This window comes from Juglans regia, chromosome 11 (genome assembly GCF_001411555.2).
Source record: "Juglans regia cultivar Chandler chromosome 11, Walnut 2.0, whole genome shotgun sequence".
Classification (NCBI taxonomy): Eukaryota; Viridiplantae; Streptophyta; class Magnoliopsida; order Fagales; family Juglandaceae; genus Juglans; species Juglans regia.
In genome coordinates this window covers 24,870,331-24,891,013 of record NC_049911.1, presented here as the reverse complement: position 1 = coordinate 24,891,013, position 20,683 = coordinate 24,870,331, and the positions used below count along the sequence as shown (strand labels likewise).

General features: G+C 35.6%; 2 protein-coding genes and 1 pseudogene across 2 annotated transcripts; all 3 read left to right on the top strand.

Annotated features, from left to right (window-relative positions):
- Positions 1-2,053, top strand: LOC108994252 (probable pectinesterase/pectinesterase inhibitor 20). Its single transcript, XM_018969384.2, has 2 exons — positions 1-1,003; positions 1,190-2,053. The coding sequence occupies exons 1-2, from the start codon at positions 1-3 to the stop codon at positions 1,885-1,887; spliced, it is 1,701 nt and encodes a 566-aa protein (XP_018824929.2). The 3' UTR covers positions 1,888-2,053.
- LOC108994237 lies at positions 2,023-7,464 on the top strand (annotated as a pseudogene).
- A 9,862-nt stretch (positions 7,465-17,326) lies between these two features.
- On the top strand, positions 17,327-19,436 carry LOC118349839 (probable pectinesterase/pectinesterase inhibitor 7). The gene is made up of 2 exons (XM_035695534.1): positions 17,327-18,375; positions 18,561-19,436. Exons 1-2 carry the CDS (start codon positions 17,376-17,378, stop codon positions 19,253-19,255), a joined length of 1,695 nt encoding a protein of 564 aa, XP_035551427.1. The 5' UTR covers positions 17,327-17,375; the 3' UTR covers positions 19,256-19,436.
- The last annotated feature ends 1,247 nt before the right edge of the window (positions 19,437-20,683 follow it).

Below are 20,683 nucleotides of genomic sequence, written 5' to 3'. Positions count from 1 at the left end.
ATGGCCTCCAAGCTTTTCTCTCCCATAACATTCTCATTTTTCATTCTCCTTTTAATTCCCTTCTTTACCTTTATATCTTTTGCAGATATCTCTCATCTCACTACTCTAGTCCCACCTGAAACCATTTGCAAGTCCACCCTTTACAGCTCCTATTGCAAATCCGTGCTCCCAAATCAGACTGCCAATGTCTTCGATTATGGCCGGTTTGCGATTTTGAAGTCATTGTTGCAATCACGCATATTTTCTAGTGTAGTGAACAATTATGTTCAATACAGGTACCCCTTCTTATCCAAAACTACAATACGTGCTCTTGAGGATTGCCAATTGCTGGCTAGCTTAAACGTTGATTACCTTAAAAAGTCGTATGAAACTATCAACACAACTAGTGTTGATCTCTCCACCCTTGAAGTGGATGACGTCCAAACCTTTCTCAGTGCGATTTTAACTAACCAGCAAACTTGTTTGGAAGGCCTAATTTCCACAGCTTCGGATTCAAGCATAAAGAATGCTCTTTCAGTGCTACTTTATAATGACACTAAGCTCCACGGCGTCTCTCTGGCTTTGTTCACCAAGGGGTGGGTGCCTATGAAGAAGGATTGCTGGCAGCCTGAGAGGAAATATCCTATGTTCCGAAATGGAAGTTTACCATTAAAAATGTCCAGCCAGAAACGAGCAATTTATGAGTCAGTGTGCAAGAGAAAGATTTTTGAGACAGATAGTGAAGATGAAGAGATTAGGGTTTCTGACATTGTGATCGTGTGCCAAGATGGAGGCGGAAACTTCACCACAATCAATGATGCCATTCTTGCTGCTCCAAACAACACTAACTCTTCTGATGGGTACTTTCTGATCTATGTTACAGCCGGTGTTTACCAAGAGTATGTGTCCATTCCGAAGAACAATAGGTATTTGTTGATGATTGGAGACGGTATCAATCGGACCATAATCACAGGCAACCGGAGCGTAGATGATGGTTGGACGACGTTCAATTCCGCAACTTTTGGTAAGGAATAATTAATCTCTCCAACATTTTAGGGAAGCACTGAAATTTGTATGCTGTTTTGTAAACAATCTTAAATTACTTGAAGAATTATCCAAACAATTTAACATGCCAGCTTGATCTAAAGATTTAATTATTTCCTGGAACTTATGTGCCAAAACTTCACTAAGTTCCACATCACTATTGCAGCTGTGGTTGCACCAGGGTTCGTGGCCGTGGACATTACTATTCGCAACACTGCTGGGCCAACAAAGCACCAGGCAGTTGCACTTCAAAGTGGGGCAGATATGACCACTTTTTACAGCTGCAGCTTTGAGGGGTACCAGGACACATTGTACACACATTCTCTCAGGCAATTCTATCGGGAATGTGATATCTATGGGACAGTTGACTTCATATTTGGAAATGCTGCAGTTGTCCTCCAAAATTGCAACATATATCCCCGCCTTCCAATGACTGGACAATTCAATTCCATCACAGCTCAAGGTCGAACGGACCCAAATCAAAACACAGGTATTTCCATCCATAATTGTACAATTAGAGCAGCTGACGATTTGGCTGCAAGCGATGGTACTAGTACTCAAACATACCTAGGGAGGCCATGGAAGGAGTACTCCAGGACAGTTTACATGCAATCTTTGATGGACAGTTTGATAAATCCAGCAGGTTGGCATGAATGGAGTGGAAGTTTTGCACTAAGCACATTGTATTATGCGGAGTATGGAAATAGAGGACGTGGATCAGAAACTGCGAATAGAGTGACATGGCCTGGTTACCATGTGATTGACGGCGCTGATGCTGCTAATTTTACAGTATGTTCATTCTTGCTGGTGGAAGATGATTGGCTGCCTCGAACAGGAGTGCCTTACACCCGTGGCTTAGTGTGAGTTAATATTCTTTCTTTAAAAGAAAAAACAAGAATGACTAACTTCTTGGATATCGCTGGTTGTTGTTTCATTTTTTATCTGTCATTGTTTTTACTACAGAAATAAGCGCGTGATGCCATAAATTCTTGGCCATTAATGTACAGCTTAATCGATTCTCATGCGGTATTGTTTCATAGTATATCATGTCATGATCATTTTATGAAAGAAAAGAAAATAGTAAATGCGCACTACTTGATATTGCAAGATCTGGAATGCAACAAGTTACAGGGTGTGTTGGCGTCATGATTGTCAACTTGGCTTCACGGTTGACATGATCTTGGTACCAACCCCGATTCCTTCGGGTTAAAAAAACTCTTCCCAATATTAATTAAAGGATATTTTTATTGATCCCTTCAATTTTATTGATAATCCATATTTTTTTTAAAGAAACCATGATTACACAATAAAAAGGTTGAGCTAGCTAGGGTACAAAAATTCCAAAACCAACCTTTAAATTTTATAAAGAGAAATATATCCTACATGTACAAACTCAAATTTTTATTACTATATAAAAAAAAAACTACAAGTACCAATTAGAGCAATCACTTCAACAAAAATTAACGAGCAAAACAAGATGTATCTAAGAAATTAGCTTTATAGATTAGTGCCTAAACCGAGGACAACTCATGGAGACCAACCCATATACAAGCCAAAAATATGAGAAAAATGCTAGTTTGCCCTTGGGCTTAACCTTTAGTGCATTCTTTTTAAATGTTTTAAAAAGTTACTGCCAGTGAATTTGTATATATTTTTTTAAATATTTAAAGATGCATATTTAAAAAATATTTGAAAAAAACGTAAGATTGCACTAGGGGGCATGATGCCTAAGGGTAAGAGTTGGGCGGTATAATAGAAGCTTCCAAAACATAAAAGTCTTGTGCAAGCCTTTTGTAAAAAAGTGAGCCTCAATAAAAAAAGTAATTTATTTTATAATTTTTCATGGTGAGGTTCACCTTTTTACGAAAAGGACTTCTAAGGTGTGTATATATATTTGAGACTTGTATAAATCATTACTCTTCTTTTAGTCATAATTCTTTTAAATGATCAATTTGTAGAGATCATTTTATCACAACAACGTTTTATCACTTTTAAATTGACATATTTAACATTTTAACATGATATACGGGTAGCATTTTTTTTTTTTTTTTTTATAAAGGGCTTGGGGGGTTCGAACCTAGATTTTCGGATCGAGCTATATGCTATTAGGCCATCAAGCTCTTGACATACAATTAGCATATTGATTTTAAATCTTGAAGTTATAAATCTTTATATATGTACGTATTAACTTTGTTCCTTTTGTTTTTTAAAAGAAAAAAAAATACGGAATACATCAACGCCCCTTTAAAAATCTCTAAAGTCCTAATTAGGAAGGTTGGAATGAAAATCTTGTCCATAGATATATATTCACAATGTGATTCACTCCTTTTTTAAGGAGTATTACAGTCATGAATTTTGCAAGCGCTGTGCACTCTTTTTAAAAAATAGTAGGATCTATTATTAAAGAGAAATTCTATTTGCAGTCTCCACTTGAAGACTGTATGTGCAGACCTTTATTAAATGAGAAAAAAATATTATTTTAAGATGGATATTTTTATAATTTTAAAATATTTTAAAGATAAATTAATTGTCTAGACTTGCATTGTAGTCCTCAAATGAGGATTGTGCGTAGCATTGCTCATTATTAAAAAATTAATTTTTTCATATAGATTATATATTTACTTAATTTTTTTAAAAGAAGTACACGGCGCTTACTCACTCTATAATTACAAATATTATTTATCTTTTATAAGATCGTATAAATCGGCAAAAGGCTTAGATGGAGGAATTTCTGCCAAAAAGGCTCCACAGAAAGAGAGAACACTAGTTGATGAATAATTTATCAAGTTAACCATGATATCAAATTAAAGGCTTGGATGACTATGAATTAATACGGTAAATCTGCCAATCCATTGTTAGGTTTTTATTCTTGATCATGGAAATGATTGATGTTTAGATATTGAGAGAAATTGAATTGAATTATCAATATTAATATTTTGTAGGCCCAATTGAAATGTATTTAACTTCTTGTTAGCTAGCCGTCTTTGGGTGGAGCCTGGTTTTGATTGTGTGCAGCTTAATTTGATGATCGACCAACTTGATAATGATCCATTGCGATTTTTTTTTTTTAGATCTTCAACAAGGACTGGGCCATGGTCCGACCCACCTGCTAATCAGTGTTTACTTTTGTACGGCTGCTGCACTGTATTTTTTATTTTCATCTTAATAAAATTTTATGTAGCTCTATAGATATAGATCACACGTTACCTAACCATGTAAGCCTTATATTGTGTGTAATTGATTTCACTTTTTACTTTACTTTTTCTTTATCATTCCTAACACAAATTAAGCTTATATGTCAAATAAAAAAGAATTGTTAGATCTATAAAATGATTTTATAAAAATAAACTTATTAATTGATGTGATCTCATGTGAAATATTAAATCTATTTTACAAGAAAATGAGTTTTACGTATCATACCAAATCACGCCATAAATTTATAAGTGTACTTAAAATAGAATATCTTTGTAGACCAAACATTTTCTTAAAAGAAATAAAGATGTGTTAATTATTTTACATGTCTTCGATATATCAATGCTACACACGATCTAATATAATATATAATGGGAATGCAGCTAGCGAACCAGTTTCCTTCCATTTTGTTTTGTTTATAATATCTATCTCGATGGTCTAAGATTGTCAAAGCAATCAATGACATATATATGTTGATACTGTACGTGGATGCCATATATATTTTGGAACCGTAAGTAATTAGACGTGGGTCTCACAATCATCTAATTAATTGAAGATCTGATCACCAGTACGTACTGATCACCCATGCACCCTCCCATTTGGGAAGTCTTTCACTATTATTTGAACAATTGATCCAAACTCTCTAACTCAAATTCCAAAAAAATCAAATCAATTTGATTTTAGCCAAACGTTTTGGTATATGGAGTTCTGAATCTAATTAATTGACCAGCCATGGTGGCTATACACATGATCAGATTAACTAAATTCTTCTTTTCATTGATCTTTCACGAAATTGGTCGATTTCAACTTGAGTACGTATATACTGCCCTTACAACCAACTAAAATCTTTGAAATGTTTGTGTTTGCCAACTCAATATCACAGGCCGTTTGATTATGTAGCAGAAGTGTTAATTGGAACATTCAATTAGTAATTAATTGTACTCATCATCTTAATTTTATCATCTTGATCTCATAAATCCTAATTGATTTGACTGAAAAATAATAAAATCCAAAATAAAAATAACATTTTACTAACATAAATCCAAGATCAACGTACAAGCTGCTGAGAAAAAAAAGAAAAAAAAACTTGGACAAAGTTATGCCTAGACCACTATCACGCCACCAACGTACAGGCTGCAAGAATCCAAGATCAAGTAGTTGACTTTACGAATACATCCCACTCGTAATATTCCCATGCATCCAAACCACCTTCCATATATACTATTAAACAATTTAAACTCATTGCCGGTTCTCCCTTCATCCAGTCCCTGATCTCCTATAAATTCAACACATGCATCCCATCTCCCAACACAAACCGTTCAACTTCTTCCTTTTTTAACCGCAATGGCTTCCAAGCTTTTCTCTCCATAACAATTTTATTTTTCGTTCTCTTCCCCTTCTCTGCCATTCTATCTTATGCATACCTCTGATCTCACTAATCCCGTCCCGCCTGAAACCATTTGCAGGTCTACCCGGCATTCTTCCTTTTGCAAATCCTTGCTTCCGAACCGTAATGCCAATGTCTTCCACTCTGGCCGATTTTTTATTTTGAAATCACTTATGCAATCACGCAAGTTTTCAAAAATGGTGGACGCGTATCTGCAACATAGGCCCAGTTTGTCCGAACCCACAATACGTGCCCTTGAAGATTGTAAACTGCTTGCAGGCTTGAGTGTGGATTTCCTTCAAACCTCCTACAAAACTGTCAATAAAACTAGCATTGCTCTCTCCAGTGTGGAGGTCGATGACGTCCAAGCATTGCTTAGTGCCATTTTAACTAACCAGCAAACATGTTTGGATGGTATAGTGAACACGGCGTCGGATTCGAGCATAAAGAATTATCTCTTATGGAAACTTTCTAATTACACTAAGCTCCATGGTGTTTCTCTTGCCTTGTTCACCAAGGGTTGGGTGCCTATGAAGAAGTATAGCTCCCTGCCAAAGAGGAAACATCCTGCATTCCGAAATGGATGCTTACCTTTGAAAATGAACAGCAATAAGCGAGCAATTTATGAGTTAGTGAGCAAGACAAAGCTTCTTCAGACATATGGTCAGGATGAAGAGGTTAAAGTTTCTGATATTGTGATTGTCTGCAAAGATGGATATGGAAACTTCACCACTATCAATGAAGCCATTGATGCTGCTCCAAACAACACGGCAGCTTCTGATGGGTACTTCTTGATCTATATCACGGTCGGTGTTTACCAAAAGTATGTGTCCATTCCAAAGAACAAAAAGTATTTGTTGATGATTGGAGAGGGTATCAATCAGACTATTATCACAGGCAACTGAAGTGTTGATGATGGGTGGACAACATTCAACTCCACAACCTTTGGTAAGAAACTATATCTAGCTTCGACATTTTAGGGATGTACATTATGTTGAATTAGGTTCAATGCATTTGACATTCTGTAACAAGCTTAATTATCCTCTTTGATGGGCTTTCTGCTAACTTTCAAATCAATATTGCAGCTGTGGTTGCACCAGGGTTTGTTGCAGTGAACATAACTTTTCGCAACACTGCTGGGGCATTTAAGCATCAGGCGGTCGCACTTCGAAATGGGGCAGACATGTCCACATTTTATCGCTGCAGTTTTGAGGGGTACCAAGCAACCTTATACACACTCTCTCAGGCAGTTCTATAGGGAATGAGATATCTATGGGACAATTGACTTCATATTCGAAAATGATGTCGTTGTTCTCCAAAACTGCAACATATATCCTCGGCTCCCAATGAATGGACAATTCAATACCATCACAGCTCAAGGTCGAACGGACCCAAATCAAAACACAGGTATTTCAGTTCATAATTGTACAATTAGACCAGATGATGATTTGGCTGCACGCGGTGGTACTACTCAAACATACCTAGGGAGGCCATGGAAGGACTACTCACAGACAGTTTACATGCAATCTTTCATGGACAGTGTTATAAATCCTGCAGGTTGGCATGAATGGAGTGGAAGTTTTGCACTAAACACATTGTATTATGCAGAGTATGGCAATAGAGGACGTGGGTCAAACACTGCAGATAGAGTGGCATGGCTTGGTTACCATATCATTAACACCAATACCGATGCTGCTAATTTTAGGGTGCCTTCCCTCTTGGATGGGGATGATTGGTTACCTGAAACAGGAGTTCCTTTTTCCAGCGGCTTAATAGGAGCTACTCTATTTTTCTTTTCTTTTTTTGGACAATCTGCACGAATGATTCCTTCGATGTGCCCTTCTCTTTTTTCTCCTCCTTGATGCTTAATTTTCTATGATTGTTTTAACTAAATAATTCAGCACAAGATCAGGCGATAAGCTTGGTAAGTACGTATTTGTGCACTGCTTGACTCTGTACTATTTGATATTTTTAATTTCGTTATTTTCAAGGCTTCATGAATTTGGTATTCATGTAATATTCATATATATGGAAATATGGAATGCAGCAATAGTTCCATGGTGTTAGCAAACTTAGCATATGTCAACATTTTATGGCTGCAGGCTGCAACTCTGAGCCTGAGGGGCTCCGGGCAACCTTGTACGCACATTCTTTTAGGCAATTCTACCGGGAATGTGACATGCATGGGATAGTTGTTGGAAGTTTAAACAAATCCAATGTATGAAACTTTTGTGCATTCTACAAAGAAAACTTTTCGATTTTTCAAGAGTTTCTTTTATCAAAGTTATCTTTTTATTTTTTGATAATGTGTCCTTTTATTTTTTCAAGAGTAACTCAATGGTCATAAAGTATGACGAGTCTTATATGCCTATATATAGGTTGATGCATTGTAATCTATTTTTTAAGAGAGCAAGAAAGGTTTTGATAAATTTCTCCCTTCAAATTGGTATCAGAGTCAGGTCACGATACATTCAGAATTTTCTAGAAATGGCCTCCAATTGTCCAACAACAAATTTCAAAACTTTCGAAAGATAATTATGGGATGTGTTCTATCCAAATGAGAGCCCTATTTGGGTCTCAAGATCTGCTGGATATTGTTACTGATGGATTTACAGAGCCCACAGAGGCACAAGAAGCCACATACACTGTAAATGAGAAGCGGACTCTTAAAGAGCAAAGAATGAAGGATAAAAATGCATTATTCATACTCTATCAAGGGTTTGATGATGCTACTTTTGAAAAAGTTGCCAAAGCAATGACAAGTAAACAAGCGTGAGAGATTCTTGCCTCTATTTTCAAAGGAGATGAACGGGTGAGATGAGTTCGCCTGCAAACATTATGAGGCTAGTGCTATACAATGTATACATGAAGGAAGGTGACATGGTGTCCTATTATTACTCACGATTGTTGGTGATCATGAATAGTTTTAAAAGAAATAATGAGTAGAAAGAAATAAGGATATTGATGTTTGCTATTTCGTTGTCGGTTACCATTTTTGGCTAAAGAAGTAATCACGATTTGATGTCATAAGCTTGCCAAGTTAGAGATTGAGATTGTTGTAATATGGATTCAAACTACGTCAGAATTTATAAAATAAAATTGAGAAGTGAAAGTGGCGTTTATTTTGAGGGTGGTCGCCGGGAGATAATTAATTAAACAAGCTTTGTAAAATTAGTGTAATGCGCGTAAATCATTCCTTACATAAATCATGAGCCAAGATTTGGAGGCTTTTCGATAACTTCCTTTGTTTAGTTTGGATAGTTGAATGGTCTATAGCTATAGCTTAGCCTGTTATTTGGTGTAGCTTTTGCGGATATTTATTTTCTATAACAATCTCTAATGTTTGTATACGTACGCACGGGAATATATAATATCTATTCCCCCTTGAGATTATACTTTGTAATTTGCTCGTGGATTTCTTAAGGAAGTTTTACCCAAAAAGAAAAAAAAAACAACCATAAAAGGTGTTCTAAGTTGTTTTCCCAACCGCCAAGGTCATTTGGATCAATTGACATCACCTGCTTTTTTTTTTTTTTTTAATTAAGTAACTGCTTGTATTCATACCATAAAATCATTCATTACAATGCTTGTCTTTCTCTAAGCAACTAGTCACAAAATCTGGACTCTCTTCTATCCACACTTTCTCAGAATCTAAGTATAGAGTTGTTTTTGCCAAAGTGTGTGCTATTGTATTTTTCTCTCTATTACAAACCTCACATGCCAATTAGTTCTATCATAAAGGAAATTCTTTACTTGTATAATGTTCCCATAGTATGAAAGGTCTTCATTATCGTTACTAACTGCATTGATAATAACATGTGTGTCCACTTCTAAGATCACCTTGGTAAAGTTCAAATCTCTGCATAATTTTGTTGTTCTCCATAAAGCATAGCTCTTTGCTATGGTTGGTTGATGAACATTTCTTCTTCGGTCACACGTTACAGCCATCACTTCCCCTTTCTCGTCTCTAATGATGATCCATATTCTCATCTTTCTAGTTCTTTGATTCCAAAGCTGCGTCCCAATTGGCCTTCACGAAATTCTCCATTGGCTTTCTCCATCTCTGACCATTACTCTCTATATTTGCTGGTCTTTTGGGGCTCTTCAAGGACTGTTGGGCTAATTGAAATTCTTGCATCATTCCTTTGTTGATTTGATCACTTTACTGGGACTCTGGAGTGTTTTATAAAAAAATAAACTCATTCTTTCCAATCCACAAACCCCTCATTATTGTAGCTGTTTCTTCCACTTCTAAATTATTTAGCTTCACCCTTAGCTTCTCCCATAGATTAAGCAAGTCTTCTTCTGCAGTTTTCCATTTCTAAATTGGATTCATGGCCACTGCCCATACATCATTAGCAGGATATTGCCATAAGACATGCATCACAGACTCATCTTCTTGGAGGCAAGTAGGGCAGTGAGGATTTTCAATAATTTTTTTTGTTGAACAAATTCCTTCTTGTAGCAAGCAGGTCATTCCCTACTTTCCATAAGAAAATCTTCACTTTCTCAGGAATATTCAGGCCCCAAAGGTTCTTACATCTACTGTCCATCTCACACTCCCCTGAGGATTCACCTTGTATGGTTTTTTTCCTTTCAATCTCCACATAGTATACACTTTTAACTGAGAATAAACCCTTCTCTGAGGGTTCCCAGATCAGTTTGTCTTCTGCATTCGAGTTGCTTAATGGAATACAGTAAATTTGATCTGCCTCCTCCTTCGTAAAGATACTCCTAATCAGTTCTTCATTTCATTCAACTTTTTGTTGAATAATAAGCTCTTTTACTCTTGCATTTTTGTTCAAGATCGATATAGGAGATTGCAACTTAAAGGAGGCTGCGGAGGATAACCATTTATGACCCTAAATCTGGATGTTGTTGCCATTTCCAACCCTCCATCTCAAACTCCCATTTAACAACCCCATGGCACCCCCACACACTTCGCCAAATCAGAGATGGTTTGTTGCCTAATTTTGCTTCTAGCAGTGATGTCTTTCTGAAATACTTCTCTCTGAAGATCACTGCCACCAAGCTATTGGGATTCTTGATAAATCTCCAACCTTGCTTGGATAGCAAAGCTGAATTGAAACTCTCTAAGTCCCTGGAACACAAGCCTCATTTCCCTTTCCGTTTCCCCCCATCTTCTCTCAACTTCTCCACTGCACATTATTGTTCTTTTGTTCCTCACTAAGAGAACTAAGGACCGAATCCCCTAAATATATATATATATATATATATAAAGTTGTTTTTCCAACCGTTAACATGATGGGTAAACTTCCCACTTTCTAATTAAGGAGATGCAATTTCAAGAATTTTATTTGTTCCAAGTTAGCTAATTAGAAATATGTGCAATTTGTACAGAATCACTACAATAATTTTACGTGTGTGGCATAAGAAACGCTCCACTTGAGGATTGATGAAGACTCCATCTAATGTCTATAATCGTTCATCATTAACTCCATTACGAATGATTTAACAACAAAACACAGCAAGAGTTTAAAATGTGACTTTTAAATAACTATTTAAATATTATTTAAATTTTTAAATAGAATACGGCTTCACCTAAAATTTAAAATTTTATATTTGATATAATAACTTAAATTAGGCCTCATCGTAAATTTTCTCTTAAGTTTCAATTTAGGAATATTATTTAAAAGTATAAATACTCATTGATTTAGATATAAGATTTTGTATCTGGGCCTTGCACAGAGTGGAAATATTGAGAATGGTTCTTTATTTCTGTTGAATAAGAGACGAAAACCATCTACAACTGTAACAATTTCTACCGAACTGAGACAACCTCATCGACAACATCATCTCACAGTTTTAGTGGAAATCTTGGCCATAGCTTTAAGGATTGCTAACAATAATCACCTTTCTTTTTAGTCTTCGCTTGGACCATATTACAGTCTATCGGCCGACAGAACATGGGCCTGTCCCACTCTGTTTGGCGCGATTATAGGAGTTCCCCACCCTACCACCTATTGTACTTTAAATTATTATAATAAAATCACTTGCTTTGAAAAACTATCCCATGCAATTGCATCCTGAATTCGTACGACTGTTCATCCAACCCGAGTCCTTGGAAATATTTTTAATATAACGTAGAGATGAAATAAGATGAGATGAGATAAAATTTAAAAGTTGAATAAAATATTATTTTTTAATATTATTTTATTTAAAAATTTAAAATTATTAAATTATTTATTATATTTTATGTGAAAGTTAAAAAATATTATAATAATTATATTAAATAAGATGTAATATGATAAATTGTTTGGTTTGTGTAACCAAACTAGTCCAATCAATTTCCAACCCTAATCTTGTTTCGAAAAAATTGACATTTTTTGCAAGATTCGATTGCAATTTTTTATTTTTGTATTTATTTTTATTTTAATCAAAATTTAGCAAATTCACTTTACCCATATTTCTGGTGATTTGGATAGAAAGTCGTCAGATTGGCCTAATAACTTTCAAAGTGTAATCGGAATTTTTTCGATTTTCCACCCGTTTCTCATTGGGTCCGTAATTTTCGGGCATGCGTCGGCTGGCGGCTTTTTATTTGTACACTCTTGTAAATTTGAGTTAGACCAACCGCAATAGGATTGGATACATAAATATGAATATGGTACGCCACCGCTTAATGCTTCCGCTGCCTCCTCCCGCTTGATGTGGATCCCCCGTGACATCAATTTTAAATATTAAAAAAAAAAAAATCTGAATTAGGCTTCATTTGTATTTGTAGCTCATCTCAACCCACTTCAATTCATCTCATTTTATCATTACAATTTTTTCAAATTCTCACACAAAATATAATAAACAATTTAATTTTTTCAAATTTTAAAAAAATTTTCTCAAATTTCCACAAAAATATAATAAATAATTTAATTTTATTCTACTATTCACAAATCATCTCAACTCATCTCTGAATCTAAACTACTCCGACTTCTTTCGTTTTTGTTCTTCTCTCCCAAATAACAAACTCTAACTCCAATCTCCACTTCGTAGCATTTTTTTCTGCCCTGGTCTTGCCTTCTTCGAATCTTTCATCCCAACACATAAAAAATTTGCTCCCAAATAATAAACCCCAACTCCACATTGTAAAAATCTTCCCCTACCCTGTTCTTGTCTTCTTTGAATCATCCATCCCAACTCCACATTGTAAGTTGGAGACAGAATGCAAATTTAGAAAAGCAGTAAATGATTGTCAATATAACCATAAGACCTAGATATACAAATTTCTCTCAAATCTGGAAGAAGGAAAATGGAAAAAACATGTAATTTTCACAAAAATTTATCTTTCCATAGAAATAAAAAGCAACACATTATGTCACAAACCCAAAACAGACTATAGAAAAAGAAACAAAATAAACACTTACAAGTTGCAACTAAGAAAACTCTACGCAAAACGAAACAGTCATCCATACCACTCAATAAACTCACATGATACAACTTCTTATATAAACCATAAAAGAAATCAACTTGAAATTCTAGGAGTTACAAATTTGAACACAGATTCGAATGATTTCATATCCCTATGTTCGGTGCCCAAGAAAACAACGGAAAAGAAATCTGAAAATTTGAGGTTGCTATGAATTTCACGAATTGAAATGGATCTCTTGCCATGCGGATTGGATGTCGGTGGAGATCTGACGAAGGAGCCGAAGGAAGGCTTATCGTGGTTGGGGACTTTCAACTTCTGAAGGAGGGGGGCAGGGGGGGACGCGTTTTAGTTTTTTTTATTTAATTAATAAAACACAATGGCATGCCACCTCAAGCGGGAAGGGAAATCGGTATTAATGGTAGCATTACCCCCATAAATATATACCTACCAACATATACATGCACATTATTTATATATTAATAATATATATGTGTGTGTTTTTGTTAGACCCGTGGGTAATTCGTAGGACCCAGATTTGTTTTTATAACATTTATCATTTAATATAAAAAAACTGATTTGTTTTTATAACACTTCTCATCTCACTTAATATAATTATTACAATTTTTTTAAATTCTTATAAGAAATAAAATAAATAATTCAATTTTTTTAAAATTTTAAAATAAAAATAATGTTAAAAAAATATATTTTAATAATATTTTATTTAATTTTTAAATTTAACATAGAAATGCTTTAGGTCCTGAATGGATTTTTTTATTTATTTAATGATTAGGAAAGTATTTTTTAATGATGTTGTGAATTTTTTTATTTTTTTAAAAATATTTGTAATGATTAAAAAAATATATTAAAAAAATGAAAAGAAAAATAAAATATAAAATATACTTTTCAGAACAATTATTCGGGACATTTTTTTGGATGTGTAGTGCTGCTCAATTTAATATCAATACATTAAAAGCAAACCAGGCTGCTTGAATAGAAGGGAAATAATAAATGAAAAGACCATGCATCAAATTCTCGTCAATTATCGACGATTCTTCTGACATAATAAATACGTACGATCGATCCGTTTTGAAAAAGTCAATTCAATGGGAATAGCCTTACGTCTAGGGAACCAGTACTAGGATTTAGGAAACATTAATTAGACACGAGAGCTGGTTTTGATCGAACCTTAAATATTTATATATATATATATATATATATATATGTAATCTAACTTATAATTAATTACCTCAAAAAGTCTAATTAAATTATTGACCATGCATATATGTCATGAAACTACATAATTAATAGCCTAAATTATATAATGGCTTTAATTAATTAATCTAATATAGCAATCTCTCGAATTAATTGGCAATGATCATTTTCTGATTCTGGGTTGGATGTAAATCATATATTTGATATTTCATACCAACTTTCGTATATCTAGCTAGCTAGCTTGCCCTCATCTCGAGATTGTCTCCTTTATTACTATGAGTTTTGTCATGTATAAATAAATTTGAGTATTAATCTTAGTATTAATATTATTACCTTCATATTTTAAATATAAATTAATACTGTTTTCAATAAAATTTACTTTCTGACTAATCATATTGAATGAGTGCACGTATTAGTGCGCAGAATCGCTTATAATTAAATTTTTCCTATTAATATATATCCAACTCATGTATATATCAAGAAGTTCATTTTTTTTTATACTAGTAAACGTATTAATTTGACCAATCCAAATGATCAATCTTTGTTAAGTATTACGTACATTGCAAGTGAGAAAGCTAGACATTTATATGAGTAATTAATGCTAGGTACAAGTTTTAAATGTATAAATTTTTTATAAAAATGTAGGTTTCATCAAGAAAAATAAATTTTTCACACTTTTTTATAGTAGGATCCACTTTTTTATAAAAGACTTATACGAGACTTGTACATTTGAAACTTGTATATATCATTTCTCTTTATATAACTTACTTTTTCTTGGAGCTAGCTAGAGATGCATTTTTGTTTATTAATTAATCATTAATTATATACCCGGGCCGAATGTTTTATTAGAAAAATAATGTTATTTGCCTAGCTATTTGCACATGATCTTCCATGTACATGATACCGTAGCTAGGCACATGATGTTCCCCAAACTAACGAGAATTTCAACATCTGCATGTGTGTGCACACTGTGTACACGTAAACAGCAGAGAAATAAGGACCCTATAGTCATGCATGATCATTGGCCGAGTCGGTGGTTTAGGAGTTTTCTAAAACCAGCCCCTAGCTGCGTCCAATCCAAGTAAGAAGACCAGGATCCGTCCAGCCTGCTACTGGCTTTGTTTTCTTTGACCCTACACCTGCAGCTTCTTGAGAATGTTGGCCCAAAGTTTAATCCAAATATGTTTGGATGCATGGATTCAAACTTTCAAAGTCACAACGAATTATATATATAATCCACGTCTTTTGACTTTGTTGGGCAGATTCAAATGAGCAACTTAATTTGAACGACTGCAGTCTGCATCATTTAATAATAATTGAACTACAACGAATCTATCTTTTATTCAGATTGTAGCTCTGGAAACAATCAAGGATGTGACCGTTTCCGTTTCTTCAATGAAAGTGGGTCGATCGCATTAACCAGTTTTAAAAAAAGAAAACACTAGGACCGGGAAGCTTCGCTCTCTTTTGCAGCAGCACATGATGTTTACGCGTTAAGTTCCTCCTAGATAGGTTCTACCTAGTGCTGGTATATTTGTTTCGAAACTCTCTCTCTCTCTCTCTCTACTTTTCCAACTCGCTAAATGAGTAGAGTTCACTCTGTTAGAGTACTGTACGTGTTTTTCAGTCAAGTCAAGAGATGATGATTAGAATATAATTAACTTTGGGAAAGGGTATCGTTACTAATTCTGAGGAAAAATGATTGAAAGATCATGATGATCAATACAAGTAAAAATGATTAATGCATGGGACTCATGACCCGATTGAATAAAAGAGAGGTGGTGCCTCATTTTCACATTTGTTATGAGGGTGATCAAATTCTTGCCTGCAGGCTGCTGCAACACAACCATGGCCAGTATGCAACAAACTTTTCTCGATATTACTCTTTTATGATTGTCTAACGTACAATTATATATGTAATTAGTTAGTGTAGTCGGTGGGTCGCATCATTTGGGTGCTGACTAGCTACCACCATGAATTCCAAACAAGTAAAGTTTAATATTGCTGGAGAGATGATTCCAGAAACGACTTATCTTTCACTATTAATTTCTTTCCTTTCTGTATTTTCTGAACTTAAAATGGCCCCTAAAACCGACGTGAAAAGACGTTTCAACCTGCAGAAAGCTCTGAAAGATAATATTTCCATTTAATAGTACGTATAATTTGTGATAATAACAAGTAGAAAGGTATAATAGGAGAAGGTTCTGAACAGAAACGATTGAATATTGGTGTTAGGTACTTGGGATCAGAGAATGATATATACAATTTGGGTATCTCACGGATCATGTCTTTCGATCGTATTTGGGTTTGTGACCACGATGGTTGGCACCTACCCCACAACGTTTGACAAAAAAGGAAATGCATATAATCCCAGTATGAGACAAAACCCAATCATCAAATTCCCACGATCGCAATGTAAGGGATTAAACTATTTGATGATGATCATGAATTGATTCATAAATTAATGTCAATTTGCATTACAGCTTGCTGTCCCTATATTCATGGCAACTACCCATATTTATTAACTTCATAAACATCAACCCCAAGATCACCAACGCGCTTTCGAACAAGTCAAGACGCAGGTTGACTTCGCATATTCAAATACCCACGGAAAATTCCTTGATCTCTATGACCACCAATTATATCATTATTAGTTGACAACTGGTACATATATAAAAAGATTATTTACATAAAATAAATTTATAAATTGATGTAATTTTATAAGATCTGTTAAATTTATTTTACAAAAAAAATAATTTTACAATATGACGTATTACATCAAACAACATCAATTTATGAGTTTATTTTTATGTAATCCCTTTGTGTCTAAAATATTTATCTTATTATTAACCTAATTATCCTCCTTAAGAAATATCAATTATTGTACCTCCCTTTCCTATATACAAAAAATCTACACAACTTCTTACTATTCACACAACTTCCACACACTACACTTTATTTATTTATTTATTTTATCAAATATTTAATATATGAATAATGAATAGAAAAATTAAATTAGTTTAAAAAGAATAAATTTAAAAAAAAAAATGTAGTGTGTAGAGGATGGGAGGTTGTGTAGCATTCCTCCCCTATATATTCAACCCATTTGTTCATTCCTCCATACTGCATATTCTTATCTTCTCCCTTGTCTTGTCTAAAAGATCACTGAAACCAATAATGACTTCCAAGCTCTTCTGTTTCTTAACTTTTTCATACCTCGTTCTATTTTCCTTGTTTGTCTCTCTTTCTTTTGCTGATAGCAATTCGACCAGCCCGGTCTCATCAGTAACCGTTTGCAAGTCCACCCCGGACCCTACTTATTGCAGATCTGTACTCCCTAACCAAACCACGGCCAATGTGTATTACTATAGCAGGTATTCAGTCAGAAAAGCACTGTCTCAATCCCGCAAATTTCTGATGCTGGTGGACAAGTATCTAAGGCGCAACTCCACCTTGACAACATCAGCAATTCGGGCACTCGAAGATTGCCGGCTGCTTGCCGGACTTAACATGGATTTCCTCTTGAGCTCCTTCCAAACTGTAAACTCTACTGGAAGAATTCTTTCTAGCCAGCGAGCGGAGGATATCCAAACTTTTCTTAGCGCCATTTTAACCAACGAGCAAACTTGTTCGGATGGCCTTCAAGCCACGGCTTCAGCTTGGAGCATAAAGAAGGGCCTCGCAGTCCCACTTGCTAATGACACTAAGCTGTATAGCGTCTCTCTAGCTCTTTTTACCAAGGGTTGGGTGCCTAGAAAAAAGAAAAGCACAGCATGGCAGCCTAAGAGGAAACAAGTTGGTTTTAAAAATGGACGCTTGCCCTTAAAAATGTCGAGCCGGACGCGAGCTATTTACGAGTCAGCGAGTCGTAGAAAGCTACTGCAGTCGACGGATAATGATGATGAGGTTATGGTGTCTGACATCGTGACCGTGAGTCAAGATGGAACTGGAAACTTCACCACCATTAATGACGCCATTGCTGCAGCTCCAAACAACTCTGTTCCTGCCGATGGCTACTTCTTGATCTACGTCACGGAAGGTGTTTACGAAGAGTACGTGTCCATTGCCAAGAACAAAAAGCATTTGATGATGATTGGAGATGGTATCAACCAGACAATTATCACGGGCAACCGCAGCGTCGTTGATGGGTGGACAACCTTCAATTCCGCAACGTTTGGTATATATAAATCATTTCCCACCTAGTACAAACAATTTAATTTTTAGTTAGCGTGCCAGAATGAACTAAAATGGCTCCATTTTCAATGTTCATTGGAAATGCAGGATGGATATCATATACTCTCTCATATATGTAGTAAGAAATATAATATCAAAGATCTAATGGGTTTCATGTTGATTTTGTAGCTGTGGTCGCACCAGGGTTCGTGGCCGTGAACATTACTTTCCGCAACACAGCCGGGGCAATCAAGCACCAGGCGGTGGCACTTCGAAATGGGGCAGACTTGTCTACGTTTTACAGCTGCAGCTTTGAAGCGTACCAGGACACCTTATACACACATTCCCTCCGACAATTTTATAGAGAGTGTGACATATATGGCACAGTCGATTTTATATTTGGAAACGCTGCAGTTGTTTTCCAAAATTGTAACCTATATCCTCGGCTGCCGATGAGTGGACAATTCAATGCCATCACAGCGCAAGGAAGAACAGACCCCAATCAGAACACGGGTATTTCAATTCAGAACTGTAGGATTAGAGCTGCAGATGAATTGGCATCGAGCAATGGCACAACTCAGACGTACTTGGGAAGACCGTGGAAGGAGTACTCCAGGACAGTTTATGTGCAAACTTTCATGGATAGATTGATAAATCCTGCTGGTTGGATGGCGTGGAATGGGGAATTTGCGCTAAGCACATTGTATTATGCAGAGTACAACAACACGGGACCCCGATCAAACACTACAAACAGAGTGACATGGTCTGGTTACCACGTGATGAATGCCACGGAAGTTGCTAATTTCACGGTGGCAAACTTCTTGCTAGGGGATGACTGGCTGCCTCAAACAGGAGTGCCGTACGCTGGTGGCTTGATCATATGAACACATACAGCTGGCTTTTTTTTTCATTCATTTATTTATTTGTTTGCTTCATTTCTTTTTATCAATGAGACTTGATAAGCATGTGAAAGGCCAAGCTTTTGAAAAACAGCTTGGTTTTGACAGTCGATGATAGTACACAATGCATTCAAGAATGTCAGTTATTTTCAAATAATATTGAAGAACAGAGACTTTATGTACTGCTTTGAGCCAGACTAAAATTCATCAGAAGCAATTATGAATGAATCAGATGATTCAGAGACCTAACAACCCATTTAAGTCCCGCTAGCTGTCCGTTCTCTGTACCCAATAAAAAAACAATCTAAATTATCTAATGTTCAGAAGACCACAGAAATTAATGGCTAATAAAAAAGAACGTCTCCAATGAAATCTTTGATTTGAAGTTGGGTGGAATTGACTTGAGGACCACAATTCATGAAGAAACCTGGGTACGTACCATCAACCATGATAAATTTCCATTTCTATGGTTTCGGATTAATGTCCTTTACGTGCTTCTAACGCAGACACTGTCATGGTGATAGCGTCAGCCTCTCGCAGACAGCATTTGGTTTGCATTGACAAGGAATATCCAAAGGGAAAACTCAATTTCATGATCATATTTTGCAACAACGGATTGGTTGCAACTTCAAGTAACCATGTAAGTCAACAAAATGGCGAATTGAACATGGGTCTTTCGTAAAACTGTACCGAAATACAGACTCCATTTAGATTGAAAAATGTGCCAACGTGTGATGGCATCGTCTTCTAAATTACAGCAGTAAAGAGTAGAAAGAAAGCTGTGTCACTACAAGGTTCAACGATTTTGCCAGCGATACATAATCGCTGGGAAAATACAACAAATCGATGGCATATATATATGCCAGCGATTTTTTAATCGCTGGAACTTCGCCGGTATTAACACCCCACTTTAGATCTACTGCAACGGACACCAAAACTCGCTGCCATATATTAATATACCGGCGATTTTAAGTTCGCTGCTGATCACAACTTAATCGCCGCTAATTCAAAATAGGATTCTGCCATTAAACGCTGCGATAGATTAATCGCAGCGTTTAGTACGCGCCGCTATAAATGAGAAATATCGCTGCCAAATATATTTGCCATCCACTCCCCAAAATCGCCGCCGTATAAAAATCGCCGTAGTTTTCATAATGCAGCGATTAGTTATCGCTGCTATATCACAATATCGGCGATTTATATATCGCCGCCATATTATTGATAGTATATAGCAGCGAATACTATATCGCTGGTATAGTATTATTATGCGGCGATGTTTTACTCGCTGCGAATTGGTTTTCAAACAGTATTTATATGGCGGCGATTTAATATATCGCCGCCATATAATTAAAGGCAGCGAGTTTCCAATATCGCCGTAATATACGTACTGCTGCATAAAGGTATTTCCGGCGA